This window comes from Telmatherina bonti (genome assembly GCF_933228915.1).
Source record: "Telmatherina bonti genome assembly, chromosome: 1".
Taxonomy (NCBI): domain Eukaryota; kingdom Metazoa; phylum Chordata; class Actinopteri; order Atheriniformes; family Telmatherinidae; genus Telmatherina; species Telmatherina bonti.
In genome coordinates, this window is record NC_136619.1 from 5429246 (window position 1) to 5446131 (window position 16886).

General features: G+C 41.0%; 1 protein-coding gene across 4 annotated transcripts; it reads right to left on the reverse strand.

Annotated features, from left to right (window-relative positions):
- Positions 1-1343: 1343 nt before the first annotated feature.
- Positions 1344-16479, reverse strand: LOC306759261 (uncharacterized protein F13E9.13, mitochondrial). 4 transcript variants are annotated; one of them, XM_079244841.1, is made up of 8 exons: positions 16347-16479; positions 15918-16050; positions 14417-14499; positions 14160-14340; positions 13822-13972; positions 4118-4245; positions 1612-1706; positions 1344-1485 (listed from the first exon to the last, which is right to left on the reverse strand). In XM_079244841.1, the coding sequence occupies exons 2-8, from the start codon at positions 15988-15990 to the stop codon at positions 1435-1437; spliced, it is 762 nt and encodes a 253-aa protein (XP_079100967.1). In that variant the 5' UTR covers positions 15991-16050; positions 16347-16479; the 3' UTR covers positions 1344-1434. The 4 variants fall into 4 exon arrangements, with proteins under 4 accessions (XP_079100967.1, XP_079100965.1, XP_079100966.1 ...); XM_079244839.1 differs by having other exon boundaries at positions 1347-1485; positions 1612-1816; XM_079244840.1 differs by lacking the exons at positions 15918-16050; positions 16347-16479 and adding exons at positions 15492-15592; positions 15710-15755 and having other exon boundaries at positions 1347-1485; positions 1612-1816.
- Positions 16480-16886: the final 407 nt, after the last annotated feature.

The window sequence follows — 16886 nt, forward strand, 5'->3', positions numbered from 1 at the left end:
CTATTCATTCATTTCAGTCAAGTGTATTGGAGCATGAACAGACACACTGAGGCTGCCAGATGATGAAGATACATCCAGGTTATTTTTGCACACTAACTTAACACACATTCTGTCACTGATTACAGAACTAATAAATGAGTGATGACTGCTTTTCATCAAACCTGTTTTCCTTCTCTGTAAAAGCCACAACCACACTGTGAGAATATGTTCTATTTCCACTTTAATTCCAAGCCAGTTCATGGCCACCCCCACACCCATCTCAGACCCTTAATGTGCAGGCAGTGCTGCCCCCTAGTGCTGGGGTGTTTTATATTTACTCTCAAGCAAAGGATGAGAGAGGTCAGAGGTAAACTTATTCTAAATAGAGCAGTCTAAACTGATACTGATGCAATGCAGTGATGTTTTTCCTCAGGTCATTTAAGCACGCAGACCTCACAAACAGGAGCCTTCTTCACAGTTCTTTGACTTCTTCTCGGCTCTGCCTGCTGGGCTCAAAATGTTGAAATCCTGGTGTCAGACAGCAGTCAGCCCAGGAGTCCTTTGCTCTGTGAGACTAAACCAGACTTTGATGGCTTTAGGGTGACTATCCTTGTCTTCAACATCTGCCATTCTCTCCTCACACTTCTTCGGAAGCGGATCTGGAAATGCACTAGAACCAGTAATCTTTAAAACATTTTAGCCTTGTTGTTAAGCAGGTTGTTTTATTCCTCTTTAACCTTAATACTGTAACTGGAACCTCAAGTTTGAAGCCAAAACCAGCCTTTTTAGGAACATGGACCATCCAAGCCCTTGCAGAAGGGTCTTCCACTAGCCACAGAGCTGGTTGGCAGCATCTGTGGTTATGTGTCATCTGCTCATGCTGTTTTCATGCCAGTGGCAGTGAAGTGGCACATATCCTGGTACCGACCACATACTGGCTGCTCAGAGATCCCTCTACAGACCGAACCTCACGATTCCCTCAGGGAGGAAAACGTTGTGCCCACTTCAAGCAGCCCTGCTAGTGCCTATACTACTACTGATCAGGCTTTTCCTTTTCATTTAACAACCTCCAGCAGTACCCAGGAAGCTGCACTGAATTCTTCACTCAGCTCTGCATCCCCACCAAAGCAAGGCATCCCCAGTGCCATATAATGATCAGGCAATGAAAGGACAGAACTGTTTTAAAACTTGAATACAGGCAGCATACCAAACCACTGGAAACCCTAAAGTGTCATCTTAACCACAACTCACAGTCCGTCTATACATACTGAAATCCTTACAAGAAGATAAATATATGTAAAAAATGGCAAAAGTTGTTTTAAATGCTGAACGTGGAAACCATTTTAATGATGCAGTTTGTGATGTCTGGGGACCTTCATTACCAATGATACATGTTTGTTACTCATATTAGAATGGATTGTTTGTATTTTCCTTTGCTTGAAATAAGTTTGCAGCTCAGCGTTGCGTCTGCCCGCCGAGTGCATGGACATGTCCAGTGATGATACTCTGTGAAAACAAAGAAATATTAAGATGAATATTTCTGTGTGTGTATAAAATTCACAAAAAACATGAATAAATGTGTTTTTTTAAGCTGGTGGCAGCAGGTATTTTAATAGGACTGCACAGGCGTACTTCAACAGTCCTTGTTATTCGCGAAGCTTCCGGATCTTCTCCATAAACCTCCTCACTCTGTCTGGGTCGACTGTGTTGGCCCAGTAGCCACCATGCTTAAAATGAGAGCCAATAATCATTCCATTTGCACTGATGTAGTGTTCCACATTGTCGTATGTTACTCCAGAACCGATCAGCACCGGGATTTTCACCGACTGGGACACTACTGCAAAAGCAAACAGAAAGATTTGAATGCTTTTTTAGTATTTAAAACTTCTTAATGGTCTGGAACCTTGTCATTTATCTGACCAGTAAATGATGAGCCCCGTGGACCCTGACGACCTCTGATACTGGCCTTTTAATGGCTCCTACAGTCAGAACGAGGGCCGCGTTCCATCCCTACAGCCCTCGTCTGTGCAACAACCTGCCTCAGCGCTGCAGAGGCGTCTCGTGTTTTTAAGAACAGGCCCGTCTCAGCTTGTGACTGGAAAACTGCTTTTTGCTGTAGTCTTTTCTTTTTTCTTTTGCATTATTTTATATATGCACATTTTTGGTTTTACTGATTATTAAATAGTGTAGTGAATGAGGGTGTTGTGGAGTCAGGCCTGCACTGAGGTTGGTCACTGGTGGGCTGGCTGCCACGATGAAAGTTGCTCTTGGATGTTTATTTACATTAATAATTTTATATGTATATTCAGTTAGAGATGGGAGCCTGAGGTTTGGTTTGTGGAAAGCTGGACAAGCAACACTGTGCTGCTTCGTGTTTTCTTGTTTCATAAATAAAATTTGATTTGATTTGACAAACAGCAGCTGCAAGTTGATATCAATTCACCACTTCGAGTTAGATACAGATCTGGAAACTTTACTGAAACTGAGAAAAGACATGCAGTGATTAGAATCACAGAAAAAATCTGGCAGACGTTTGCAGAGTGAGGACTGCCTATCTGGATGCTTTCGGCTACAAAGAGCCGTTCTCATGGACCTTTGTAAATCGTTTGGACAGTATTGTAGAGCCTTATACAACAGTCCAGCCTCGTCACGCCACATGTGCAGACTATCCCAACCTTCTCGGATGTTTTGGCCTGTGAAGCATTTCAGCAGGAGCTGGGAGTTCGGGCCGTGACGATAAGCTTTTGTCCCGATTCGATATGATTCCGATTTTTTGGGTGCCAATTCGATTTAAATTGCGATTCTCAAAAATCTTCAATATTGATGATTTTTGTAGATTAAAAACAAATTTTTTTAAATAAAACTTATTTTTGCTAGTAACTTTACTTGATTTCAGTTAGGAAAAAACAACACAGTAGCCAGATCATCATTCTGCTACTATAATGCCCAAGAAGACAAGTAAAAAGATCAATAAAACAAATGAAAATGACAAAAATTTTATACTGGATTAATTTTATTTATTTGAAAAAAAAAAAAATCGATTTTAAAATTGTGAAGAAAAAAAATCCCGATTCCCGATTTTTCGATTCCATTTTCCCACCCCTACTGGGAGTCATAGTGGGCTCTCTCTCAGGTGAGGATGTAATAAATCATCTGGTCACAAAATATACCAATTTTTCAGAAACAGTTAAAGAACAAATCACTCAAAAGAGGATTTGATTGTATTCTGTTGTCTTTCTGAAACTCCATAATTGGCTGACTTATCTGAGACTCCCAGGTACAGCAAATGAATATGGTCTTCTGCTTCAGAGGAGGACTCCTTATCAACCACATCTGGCTCCACGGGCATGGGCCTCCAACACGCAGCAGCTCATTGGTCGACACGTTTATGCTTCACTAGCTTTTTTAGTAAAATGATGAGCTTGATGAGGAAATGAAGGTATGTCCTGATCTTGTCTCTGACTGTACATGTCTTCTGTCTTGTGACCTTTTAGGGGCATTTTTGGCTCTTTACCTGTGAAAAATAATTTAGCAGGACACAGGCATTTATTAGTCTGAGATGGGGACAACACCGTCTGACGGAGAGTTTACTGAAGCTAAAACTTCAGAAAGTATTTAGGTAGCTGTGTTTCTCATTGGTTTGTCTCTTCGTCATGGTTTTGGTTCTAAAGTCATGATTTTGACAGAGACTTTGACAGAGTCGCTAGATACGACTCTGTTGTTGCTCTGTCTGTGAATGTGTGGTGAGACACAGCAGTGTTCAGCCTGCCTACAGCATCATCAGTCTCCAGTCTCGTGATGATGGTTTTTCTTGACGGCAACTGACAGCCATATGCTTTCAGCTCTCATGTTACTCCATTTGCTCTTGATGTCTAACATTAAATCCTCATCCTCTGATGACAAAGTTACTTATTGACTGCTGAAGTCCTGTTGAGCTGCTATGTTACCTTTCAGGTGATACCTATGAAGGATATGCTGATGCCTTTGCCGTACATCCTGGTTAGGCCACTCAATGAGCTGATGTCCCATCTGACATGCAGTTGAATGTCATGCATGCTGCAGGAGACAGCTGCTGCTCTTTGTGAAGATCTGCTTGTTTGTGTATGATGTAATAAAGTGTGGGTTTTTGTGGGAGTACCTCTGAGCTCATGTGGGTCTGCCTGCTCTCCAGTGGCTGCTCCTGTGATGATGAGTCCATCTGAGAGGAAGAACTCAGCAGCGCGAGCCGTCTCTTCAATGGTCACATCTGATGTCAAGGCATGAGAACTGGAAAGACGGACAAACAGTACATTGCATTGTGTTTACTTTGCATATTAAAACACCAGCTGTGGCAAAGCGTCTAAAATAAAAGGTACAGTGTTAGAGAACTACTGGCTCTTCTCCTTTACCATCAGCCAGATGATGAAACTGAAAGAAGTGATGATGAGCTGCAGAGGAGGAGTTTGCTGCTTAAATGGAGGCAAAGCAGTGGAATGAGGCTTTGCCAGAATAACAGGCATGGATCTTTCAGGGTGAAGCTGATCACAAAATAACAAACTTAATAATAAAGCTGTCATTTTGTCCACATTTCTTTCAGGCTATCATCTGCAAAGTGCAACAGTGTCCATTTGAGGACAAATAAGGACAGTTATTTGGACTGGAACGCAACTTTGCTGCCTGGAGCTGAAAATTTAAAAAAAAACAGCACAAGTTGTTTTAGGGATGAAATTAAATGAAATGAAAAATACTTTATTAACCCCCAAAGGGAAATACAATATTGTATTATATAATTAACTAGAGGAGGTCTTGTTCCGGAGGCTGCTGGCTGCTGGCAGGAATGATCTTCTGTATCTTTCAGTCTTACATCGGACCTGAAGAAGCCTCTCACTGAACACACTTTGTTGTTTCATCACTGTGTTGTGGAGAGGGTGTGAAGAATCCTCCATCATCTTCATCAGCTTGTGCAGCATTCTTCTTTGGACAATCAGCTCCAGCGGCTCCAGAGTTACTCCAAGCACAGAAGCAGCTTTCTGGATCAGTTTGTTGATTCTCTTCAAGTCTCTGGTTCTGATGCTACTACCCCAGCAGATGCTGCAAAGCTGACTGCACTCTCCACAACAGACTTATAGAAGATATGCAACATCTTGGTGCAGACGTTAAACCATCTCAGCTTCCTTAAGAAGTACAGTCTGCTCTGACCTTTCTTGTAGATGTAGTCAGTGTTGCATTTCCAGTCCAGTTTGTTGTCCAGCTGAACTCCAAGATACTTGTATTCCTCCACCACCTCCACCTCCTCTCCCAGGATGGAAACAGTGCTTTGTTTATTCTTCTTCCTCCTGAAGTCATCAATCATCTCTTTTGTTTTGCTGCTATTTAATATGAGATGATTGTCACCGCACCATTTAACAAACTGACTCATGTTAATGAATGAATGAATGATTTTAATGAATTATTTTACATTATAATTATATAATTACATTAATTATATTATATTACATTATGAATTAGTATGAATTACATTAATGAATCATATTAATGCAAAGTTATCTTCCAAACTTAAACAAAGGCCACACCCCAGCATTATCTATCAGGTTGGAACATGTTCTGAGCTTATCTGCAAGCTGACTCTGATTTGTCTGTTCCACCCATGTGGTTAAACTGACCATCTTGCCAAACAAGCAGGCGGATCTGAGCAGGTCCGCCAGCTGATGCCCTGTCTGATGGCGTGTTTGAAATGGAGAGAAAACTCCTCCCACCTAGCTTGAAGCCAACCAAGTCACCAGGGCGTTAAATGGAGCAGACCCACTGACAGGTGAACAGTGACATGTCAATGATGGGAATAGACGGTGGCTGTCAGTGGCCAAAATTCCTCCAGACATGTTTTTATCTGTGCCTGGAGCATGACGGGTCCTGATCAGTCCCACGCAGCAATCCCACAAAACGTTACTTTCACTCTCTCATGAGACATCACAAGGCAGTACAGTGTAATCACACATTTTATAAGATAAATGCATTTATAAAATAATGATCCAATGTATAAACAGAATGTATATATGGTATTGATTACTGTCTTGTTATTACATCTTGGGTATATAGCCTTAACAAAACCAAATGCACATTGATTATACAGTTATCAATGTGTGTGCAGAAAGCTGGCTGCTCTCTGACCGGACAATTTGATTATTCACCATGCAATCTGATAGATGCATGAAGAAAAGGACAAAATGTGTATCTGCAACTTCAACGTCTTGCACACAGTTTTGTGCTTCCTGTCTCTTGACAGGATGTTTGCAGAAGAACTTCCACAAATGCAAATATTTTTTTACAAAAATCCCTTTCTGCACGTTTACAAACTTTCATTCATTCATTCATTCATTTTCTAAACCGCTTAATCCAATTCAGGGTCGCGGGGAAGCTGGAGCCTATCCCAGCCAGCTTTGGGCGACAGGCAGGGTACACCCTGGACAGCTCGCCAGTCCATCGCAGGCGTTTACAAACTTGATTTACAAATATAAACTCCAAAACTATTTGTAGCTGTAAACTATCCATTTACAGCTGCAAAGTATGTATGACTTCATACTGAGCCCATAGTAGACCTCTAGATCTTGCATGCTCCTTTTCCAACTGTAGCTGTTTCTCTGTGGGGTTCCTTTTTTCTAAGGTACATACTGCTACTGGCTTTTGATCCACATCTTCTGTGTGCACTATGGGATCTTCGTTTGCCCAACACACACCTGATCTGAATATTTGTGAGCAGAAATTTAGCCAACATACCATAGAACCACCATATGATTAGTATAACATCAATATATACAACAGTGGAACTGGACTCTGTCATGGTTTTCATCTGTGGATGGTTTTTCCCAGCGGTCTCTGAAGGCATCCTTCCTCAACTCTGATTTGCTGATGCCTTCCACCTTTTAAATCAAAAATATTTTTATTGGTTTTCAACAGGAAAGCTTTTTACATAATCTGTCAGTTCACAGTAACAACAAATAAAAGATTGACGTGAGAGTCTCCAACAGAGGCATCGTACATTATAATGTAGCAATGTATCAAATTTATACAAAACAAAACAAACAAAAAAAATCATACCATTAAAAAATAAATAAAATAAATAAAAAAATGTTTTTTTAAAAACTACAACAATATCCCACCCACCCCGTCACTACCAGAGTAATGCATTCAAACCAGGACCTGGGTTTGGTCGCATGCAGCTATACTACTACTTTATGATCACAGAGCTGGAAATGCACACAAGAAGTGGCCCCACGTATCCTCAAAGGCACCAGGAGTTTGTTTTAACGAACACTTAATTTTTTTTTATTTATTTTAGGCAAGACATAACGTCCTGCAGCCACTGTGTATGGGAGGGAGGGCAGGCATCCTTCCATTTCAGTAGGATAGCACGGCGTGCCAAAAGTAAGGCAAAAGCCAAAGAATGCTTTTTGGAAGCACTTTGTTTTCAAAGACCCCAAAAAGGGCTACTATGGGGTTTACTTCCAATCTGAAATGCACCAACTGAGATAATGTGCTAAAAACAGTCCTCCAAAAAGTGCCCAAGTGTGGGCAGGACCAGAACATGTGGCTGAGGGAGGCCTCCATCAAACTACATCTGGTGCACAGTGGGCTAACATCAGGATACATAGAAGACAGTTTGGCCTTAGAGATGTGTGCCCTATGCACAATTTTAAAGTGAGTCAGTTGATGGCGGGCACAAAAGGAGGATGAGTAGACTAGTTTAAGTGCATCAGCCCAAACTTCATCTGATATAACGATACCTAAGTCCTGTTCCCAGGCTCTTTTAAATTTGTCCTCTGAAGGGCTGTTAGGTTCACAGATCAGAGTATACAGCTTGGAAATTAGGCCCTTGGATGGCTTGAAAGATAAGATTTTGTCGAGTGCAATTGTTTGTGGTGAAACTAAAGATTCAGAGAGTTGTGATGTTACAAAATGTCTTATCTGAAGATAGCGAAAAAAGTCAGATTTTGAAAGATTAAATTTCTCTTTTAGTTCTGTAAAAGACAACGTAATACCATCTTTGAACAAATGTTTGAATTGGGTGATACCTGCTTGATGCCATCTCTGAAAGCCTATATCCATTATAGAAGGCTTAAATAGCTGATTTAGAACAGGGCTTATGGTTGAAAAGTTAACAAAGCCAAACTGCTTCCTAAATTGACTCCAGATTTTCAAAGTGTTTATTTACAGGATTATCAAAAAGAGTAATAGAAGGTAAAGTTAGGGCGGAGCCCAGACACACCAAAGGGGAAAAATTGTGAGAGGAAAGCTCCAACTCAACCCAGTCAGGACGTTCAGGTTGGTCATAATAGTAGGACCAATGAACCAGACATCTCAAATGGGCCGCCCAGTAATAGTAACGAAAGTTTGGTAGAGCAAGACCCCCACTGATTTTAGATTTTTGAAGATGGGTTTTGGAAAGGCGTGGTCGCTTGCCAAGCCATAGGTAGGAGGATATGATTGAGTCTAGTTGTTGAAAAAAGGCATGAGAAATAAAAATTGGCAATGATTGAAAAAGATACAGGAATTTCGGGAGAATGACCATTTTAACAGAATTTGCGCGGCCCATTAAAGACACAGATATGGGCGACCATTGTAATATCAGTTGCTTGGTCTGGTTTAAAAGGGGAACTAGATTTTCTTTGAACAGGTCTTTGTATTTTTTTAGTAACCGTAATCCCGAGATATAAAAAACTTCGTATGTTCAACCATAAAATTTAAATTGGAGAAATCAAGAGCCCTTGCTTTATCATTTATAGGAAAGAGCTCACTCTTGCTAATATTCAGCTTGTAGCCTGAAAGAGAACCGACGTGACTTAGTATTTTTAGAGCAGGAGGAAGTGATTCTGTTGGGTTGGAAATGTAAAGCAGAAGGTCATCTGCATATAGAGAGACCTTGTGCTCCACACCCTCTCTCCAAACACCTGACAAATCATTGCAAGAGCGAAGAGCTATAGCAAGAAGCTCTATGGCTAAATTGAAGAGCATGGGGCTCAGGGGGCAGCCTTGGCGGGTTCCACGGTGTAGATTGAAAGACTTTGATCGTTGGGAATTGGTACAGATCATGGCAGTGGGGTGAGAGTAAAGTAATTTGATCCATAAGATAAATGAGGACCCCAGACATATTCAGCACGGCGAATAAGTACGGCCGTTCGAACGCTTTCTCCGCATCGACAGAGACAACAAATTCTGGCCCATCCTCTTGAGCAGTGTAGACAATGTCAAAAAGCCTTCTGATGTTATAGTAGGACTGCCTATTTTTAATGAAACCAGTTTGGTCTTTGGATATGATGGTGGGAAGGAGGTTTTCCAGTCTATGAGCTAATACTTTTGCCAAAAAATTTTTCATCCGTGTTGAGAAGAGATATGGGCCTATATGAAGCACAATTAGTTGGGTCTTTGCCTTTCTTTGCAATTAGTGTGATACATGCCTCAGAAAAAAATGAGGTAGTTGGCACAACTTACAACATTCCAACAGGACTGAGGAGAGCAATGGCGAGAGCGAATGAGAGAATTTCTTAAAAAATTCTGATGGAAATCCATCAGGCACGGGACACTTATTGGGCTGCATTGAAGACATGGCCTTAGAAGTTTCTAAATGTGAGATTGGCTTTTCCAGTTTTTTAGCTGAGTCTTCACAAAGCTTAGGAAAATTTAGGTTGTTAAGAAAATCATTGATTGCATTTGGGTTCACACAGGACTCTGAGGCATAAAGTCTCATAAAGAACTCCTTGAAAGCTTTATTTAATTTAAGGGGGTCAGTAGTGATCTCCCCATTACTCAGCTGTATCTTCAAAATAGCCTGCTTTGATTTCAAACCCCTTAATTGATTAGCTAGTAGTTTATCTGACTTATCCCCATAAGTGTAAAACATAGTCTTACTTTTTAAGAAGCAACTGTTCAGTCCGGTAGGTGGTAAGCAAATCAAATGTAGTTTTCAGCTCAACTCTTTTTTTTATACAAGTCAGGGCATTTTGTCTGGGCATACTGTTTGTCTATTTCTCCTATTCTGCAAATAAGTTCATTTTGTTCCTGAACTGATTTACATTTCATGCGAGTAGTTTAAGCAATAATCTGCCCACGCAGATAGGCTTTAAGTGTGTCTCACAAGGTAAGATATGAGATATCCGTACTAATGTTGGTATTAAGAAAGAAAGTAATTTCGTCCTCTATAAACTTAACAAACTCCACATCTGACAACAGAGTTGAGTTAAAACGCCATTGAGATCACCCCCAAGAATAAGATTGTAAGTATTTAAATCTGGTAGTAAAGAAAATAACCGGTTGAAAAAATTTGCATCATCTACATTGGGGGCGTATACATTAACCAGGACCACTAACGTATTGTATAATCTGCCTGAAACTATTACATATCGACCATAATTATCTGATATTACATCATGAGGTTTGAATTGAATATCTTGGTCAATGAGTATTGAAACCCCCCGAGATTTGGCCTGGAATGAAGAATTAAAACATTGCCCAGACCAGCGCAACAGGCGACATGAGTCTGATTTGCGAATATGGGTCTCTTGTAAAAAAGCAATTTTGGTTTTAAGATGTTTTAAGTGTGAAAAAACTTTCTTTCGTTTTACAGGGTGATTGAATCCCTTCACATTCCAGCTTACAAAGTTAAGGCCATTCATTGATCACCATGAATGAATGGAAAACTACAGGAAACCTGGTAAGAAGCACAGATAAGTAAAATGTCCAGCACTTTTACTAAAGGTGTAGGCTGTCACAATGCTTTTAACAGTGACAATCCCTCCCACAGCAACCCCCCCCCCCCCCCCCCCCCAATAACAAGACAGCTGCAATGAAGACAAATAAAATAAAGCAACAAGCTCTGTAAAAAAAAAAAAAAAGATAATAAGAAAGAAAAAAGAAAAGGACATCTCCGTAATTTGCCTTCCATGTATTACACGAAATCTAAACCATGAAAGCTATAGCTCTGGCTTACAAGTAAATTTGAATGATAACCCCAAACGTAAGGCTATATAAAGCACCAGGTAAAGAAATTAAATAAGCCAGCAAGCAGTCCTTCAAAAAGAAAGAAAATCCGAATTGCTAATGCAATGGACAATTTCATGGAATTAAGTTTTTTTTTCTTTTCCCCCATTTCTTTTTCTTTTTCTCTCCCTTCGTTTTTAGGGCATGCAAAAATAAACAATACTCAGTGGAAAGAGAGTACAACAAAATATTAATACATCATTAAAATAAATGAAGATTTGTCTCCAATATTAGTGAAAATGATGAACAATATAAATCACCTACAGTGGAGCTGACAACACGAGACACGGCCAAATCCAGTAAAGAGGGGCTAAAGCAAAAGGCGTCAGGCGTGTCAGACATCTCTCCAGTTACGCTGGGTCGTGTTGTTGAGAAGGATGGTCATCAATAAACTTTTGCGCTTCACTCACCGAGCTGATCCATTTCCTGGCTCCACTCGTCAGCGTTATACGGAGATGGATAGATCAAAGCCGGCTTAAAGCCCCTGTGGTAAAGCACTGCCATAAGGTCCTTGTATTGCACTCGTTGGTTCATCACTTCAGCGCTGTAATCCTCGACAATGCGAATTTGTTGCTTCTCTGATGATGAGATCCTTCATCTGGTACTGATGCAGGCAAGATGATGATGGCCTTTCCCGAACGTCTTTCCCGAACATTTCTTGGAGTAGCTGGGAAAAGAACTGAGTCGGTGGACCATTCTCTGTAGATTCAGGTAGGCCAATAATGCGTATATTTGACCGTCTGCTGCGATTCTCCAGGTCGACCACCTTAGCTTTGAGTGCGGTGTTCTCCTCTCGAAGAAAAGAGCAGGCATTTTCAAGCTCTTGAACTCGTTGCCTAAGGTCATCTGCAGCTAATTCAAGAGAGGATATGCGTTGGCCGTGGTCATCCACCAGAAGTTTTGTTTGGTCCAACTTGGTCTCAATCCCGGTGAGTGACACCTTAAACTCTGCAGACAGTTCTTCACAGTGTTTTTGAAGCAGAGCGGATATAGCATCAATGGTTAAGCTAGTGCTAGTCGTAGTGCTACCAGCACTAGCGGCGTCCTTTTTGACAGTTTTTTCTAGACATTTCGACAAGGTCTCGCTCAATCCTGGCTTTAATGAAGAATGAAATTCTTTAAGTTACCGACGGACTCAAAAGACTTGTTTGTGCGGGGTTTAAAGGATGAAAAAGTATGAATTTTGCCGGAGCTCGCTCCCCACGCGCCTACTCCATTAAAGCCATACCGGAAGTCTCGATGCCTTCCACCTTTGCCCCTCTTTATCAAAGCAGCAAGCCCAGGACTGCCGATTGCCAGAGTTTCTCTGTTCATCTCCAGCCCTGATAAACCAAATACCTGTTCTCTGTGGATTCTTACCCCTTTTCCTTAGCTATGAGTATCTGCCTGCCCCAGCATTTGCCTGATTTCTCCTCCTCATGGCTCTTCTTAGTGTATTGGATCTTGGACCGTTATTCGGATTTGGATTTTGGAATTACCCTGATGAGATTATTTGTGTTCCTCCTGGACTTTCCCTGTGTGCCACTCTGCTAACCTTCCTACTGTCTTCAACAGCATTCTTTGTGGAAATCTTCAAGGAAGGATAATTTGAATTCAATTAAAGAACCGACTGCCTGCTTCCCAGACTCGGTCGTTGTAAATAAAACTTATACCTGATCCTGAGGTTTCTGATTCATTTTGGGTTCCATCTTCTGAGTCGTTATTCTCAAAAATCCTTCACATGTGTGTAATATTCTCTCTTTTGTTTCTTATTTGCTGTAAATTGGTAGATTAACTTGGTCTTTCCTTAAATTGATCTCTGTGTTCCCACAAACTGCTCACAAAAAGTTAGGGATACTCAAGTTTGGAGTAAAATGTGCAGAAAATGTATTAAGTTCATATTCAAGTAGAACCACGTGATGGTCATTCCTTTATCCTAAACTCTTTACCGAGACAAAATCTAAAAACAGCGGTGAGTACGCTGCAATATAAAATATCAAAGTTATAACAGCTTTTCATGTTTTAGGCGTCCTCTTGGTCTTATGTGAACAGCACAATGATGAGCAACATTTAAATATAAAATGTTGTTGAACCAAAACCTTTCATGATCAATTCATAGTTCAGGAACTATTTTCATTTACTTTGGTAGTTAATTATATCAGAAAACGGCATGTTGTGGTTATACACAGTGGGGTGAGCTTTTCTTCAAGGTTACTGAACATTCTGGCAGTTTTGCTCGGTTCATGCTGTGATTGCTGGTACAGATTCATGTCTGTTTTAATATAGTCCTGTTTGAGGGTCCCAAGATCACCAGCACCAGTTTGACCCTCACCTTTTCCCCTGCGCACAGATTCCTCCCGATTCAGAGAATCGTTTATCATACTGTACTTTGTAGGTAGTTTTCAAAATCTATTCAGTTTTGATTTGATGAACATTTTTCTGAAATTATTCAATAATATTTAGAACCAGTTTGTCTCAGATTGATAGACTTTGCATATATTGTGTATGTAAGTCTGATTTATTCAACGACTGGTTGAATGCAGGGATGTAAAACAATCCTTATTGTTGTTTTTAATCTACAATAAAGTCTTAAAATAAATGACACTGTGACCATCTGCCTCTCCTATTTGGTATTCTTGCATTTGATCCGTATTCTCTTTCCACATAAAGAATAAGTCGAGCAGGCAGAGGGTTTCAATGAGAGATTCTGTTTCTCTCCACACATCAATGGACTCCATTTCCTCTCATACATCTTTCACCAGTTTGGAAATAGATTTATTGTTTCCTCTTCTAACTGGCTGCATCCTAATCAGAGTTGCTCCACAAATCCAGCACTACAGATGGTGATCTCACCTGTGTTTCTTTTTGATGTCGGTAAAGATCTGGACATGGTCAGCCCCAATATGTTTGCGATATCTCAATAAGTCCCCAGCACAGGCGTTCAGGAGGCCCTCATCCGCCACATGAGAAAAGATGAAACCCTCCGCCCGGATGAAATTTAGGCCTGGAGCCGCACAGTTACATGCGATACATAACTGATACACATACTTCAAGTGGAGGTTTGTTTGGCTGAACTTTGCTCAGATCTTATGCAGGAACTCAGTGAAGACTAAACAAATACCGGTGTTTTCCACTGGTACAGCAAACTGAACCTTTGTTTGCAGATGTAAGCTAATGCACACTGATCGTACCTGAAGCCAGAGCTACAGCGAGCGCCTGCTGGTTGGCAGCAGACAGTATTTGGACTCCAAGCGGCAGAGATGGACAGACACTTCTCACAGCAGTGCAGACTGCAGTCATACAGGCACACACCTCAGGACCAATGCAGAATGAGTAAGGAACATCATGCATGTTTTCAATGATCAGACCATCCTGAACAAAGTGAACAGAGGTCATAGTTACTGACTGTCAGCTGTACATAAAATACAAGTGATAAGCAGTTACTTACAACTCCTGCATTGCGATGGACTTCTGCCTCACGGCACGCTTCTTCAGTGATTTGGGATATTTTCAAACAACTCAACGGAGTACCTGAGGTGGAAAAAAAAACTTAGTTATGTACAGTTGTAAATTTAGCAAAGAACAGCTCCAACTGAGTAGGAAGCAGAGGGATTTATTCAGATGGAGAAGCTTCACATCTTACAGCAGCAGTTACAACCTTGTCACCATACTTTGTATATTTCACCTTATTCCACTTTTCACCTTCCCTCCATGGCAGTTTAGATATGTTTGTATAAGAGATTTTACCATGAAACTGAAAATGAGTATAAAAGTGATTATCTAATAACTTTAAAAAGATTTTGCCCAAAACACACAGGTTTACTGACACTTACAGATACTACCACAAAATTATATGAATAAATTTAGCAGAAATAGTCAGTACATGAGTGTTGTTTGGATTTTTCTTTGTTGTAGCAATCCTTCTCGGTAATAAATCATATACAGTTGGAAAGTCTGCTTATTTCCCATGTAAATGAAGACACATTAGGAAGAAAACTGCCTTTGTGGGCTGAGCAGCAGAGTTGAGTGTGTGGGACGTTCCTTGCCCAATTTCCTCTGCCAAACAGCTGATTCTGTTGTTGTCTATCATTTGCTGTTGTGCATGGATAAAAAACACATATTGGAAATTTTACATTGACTTAATTTAACCAACAGGAGCCTCAGTATCATGTGAAAGAACCATATACAACCATATACAACCTGACCCATCCACCAGCTTGGTAGCTTGTCACTGCTGTAAGATGGCCTCACATTCTTCAGCCAGCATCTGGGACCAGTCAACTAATGTGGTTGGGTTTAGTCACTTTAGTACCAACAGCACCTTAAGATAATCCCATGCATGTTCACTGGGTCAGGACTACAGGTAGGTCATCCATCCTCTGGAGCTAGTCTCAAATAAACCCCACTCAGAAGAGGCCAGTGTCATCTTGGAGAATTGAGTTTGGTCCAACATAGTGGAGATACGGAATCACCACTGGCTGTAGACTCTAATCTCAGTGAGATTTCCTCCAACAATGACAAACCTTGTTTGTCCAGTGAATGAACTGCCTCCATCCAAAGATGTTACCCTAAAGATGGCGCAATGGGGATAGCGTTCTCCATGTGCTCTCCACAGTCAAATGTACTTATAAAACATTAAAAAGATAAACAACAAAAAACAAACACACACAAAAAGAGTGTTAACCAAAGTGCAGCACAAGTTATAAGAACTTAAAACTCAAAACTATAATCAGTCATTTACTTGCTTTCTGTTTCAGAGCTTCAGACTTTGATTGTAGGTTCTGCTGACAATCTGCTCATGTGAAAACGACAGTTTTTTCTGCAGCAACATCTTTAGACACGTTGCAGTATTTGTTTATTGTTTTCAAAAGTTAGTCGACCAACATTTTACACGGTGGACCACATGCTTTACAGTTAACATTTGAGGAGATAATATGATGTTAACGTACCTGGTAAAGCTTTAACGTGAATCATTCCGATCACGACCGATTTTAGGCCCCCAAAAAGGTCCAGAAACTTCATTGTTCTTGTTTTCCTCCTATTAAATAAAGGTCTGATGCATGTAGACTGTTGTCCGTTTCCCTGAAATGAGGATCATGTGACTGGGCAAGGGTCAACTTTGCTAATCAAACAAATTGTTTACTCTTTTTCAAGCCGTCTTCCTCAAAACATTGCACAGTATTAAGACTGTGTTAATAATTAAAATGAGTTTGTTTATGACGCAAGAGTTAAGCTGTAATAAAGGGAGAGGGGACAGACTGTAAACAGGTGGGACTGAAGCTGGAAGTTACGCACCAAACATCCGCTGGTTAGCGGACTTGTAGAGCATAGAAGGAAAAATTAGCTGCGGTCAGAATGACAACAGGTGACAGCCTTACCTGGTGTTCAGGGAATTAAAAAATCCCTTTATGCAACAATAACTTGGTTCCGATGGCTTGTATTTTAGCCGCACTTCGACGGACTGCTGCTTTGTTTACATCTGACAGCGAAGCCACGCGGTGCGCGGGACTCTTCCTGCTTTGAAGCTCCGCCCACGCAGCTGTCACCGCGGAGGCCACGCCCCCCGCACCGGCTCAACTTTAATAAAGCCACTTATTCTTTTATTTAGCAAAGCTTAGAGTGGCTTTCAGCAAGGATATTATTTCTCTGTGCTTCAACGGAGTGAGGCTGCTTTTGAATGGAGGTGAGTGAATGCATAAAAAGCCAGCGAGGTTTAAATGAAGTCTCCTGACGTTGCTGGTGACATCCGCACAAGGCGCGAGCTCACGGAACAACCCGGACAATCAGTGGCAGAGAGACTCTGCATCTGAGCTGCAGCAGGCTGTTTATCTGGAGCAGTACGTCCACATTTCAGCTTAAGTCGCAGGAAAGAGTGAACTTCAAGGACTTCTGGAGTCTTGGGGTGAGTGAAAGAACCG

Excerpts from the sequence above, each read along its gene's own strand:
- LOC306759261 (XM_079244839.1), bottom strand. The coding sequence starts at position 15,990 with ATGAAGTTTCTGGACCTTTTTGGGGGCCTAAAATCGGTCGTGATCGGA. Across the intron at positions 14,500-15,917 it reads TCACGTTAAAGCTTTACCAG|GTACTCCGTTGAGTTGTTTG; the intron begins GTACGTTAACAT and ends TTTCCACCTCAG. Across the intron at positions 14,341-14,416 it reads TCCATCGCAATGCAGGAGTT|GATGGTCTGATCATTGAAAA; the intron begins GTAAGTAACTGC and ends CACTTTGTTCAG.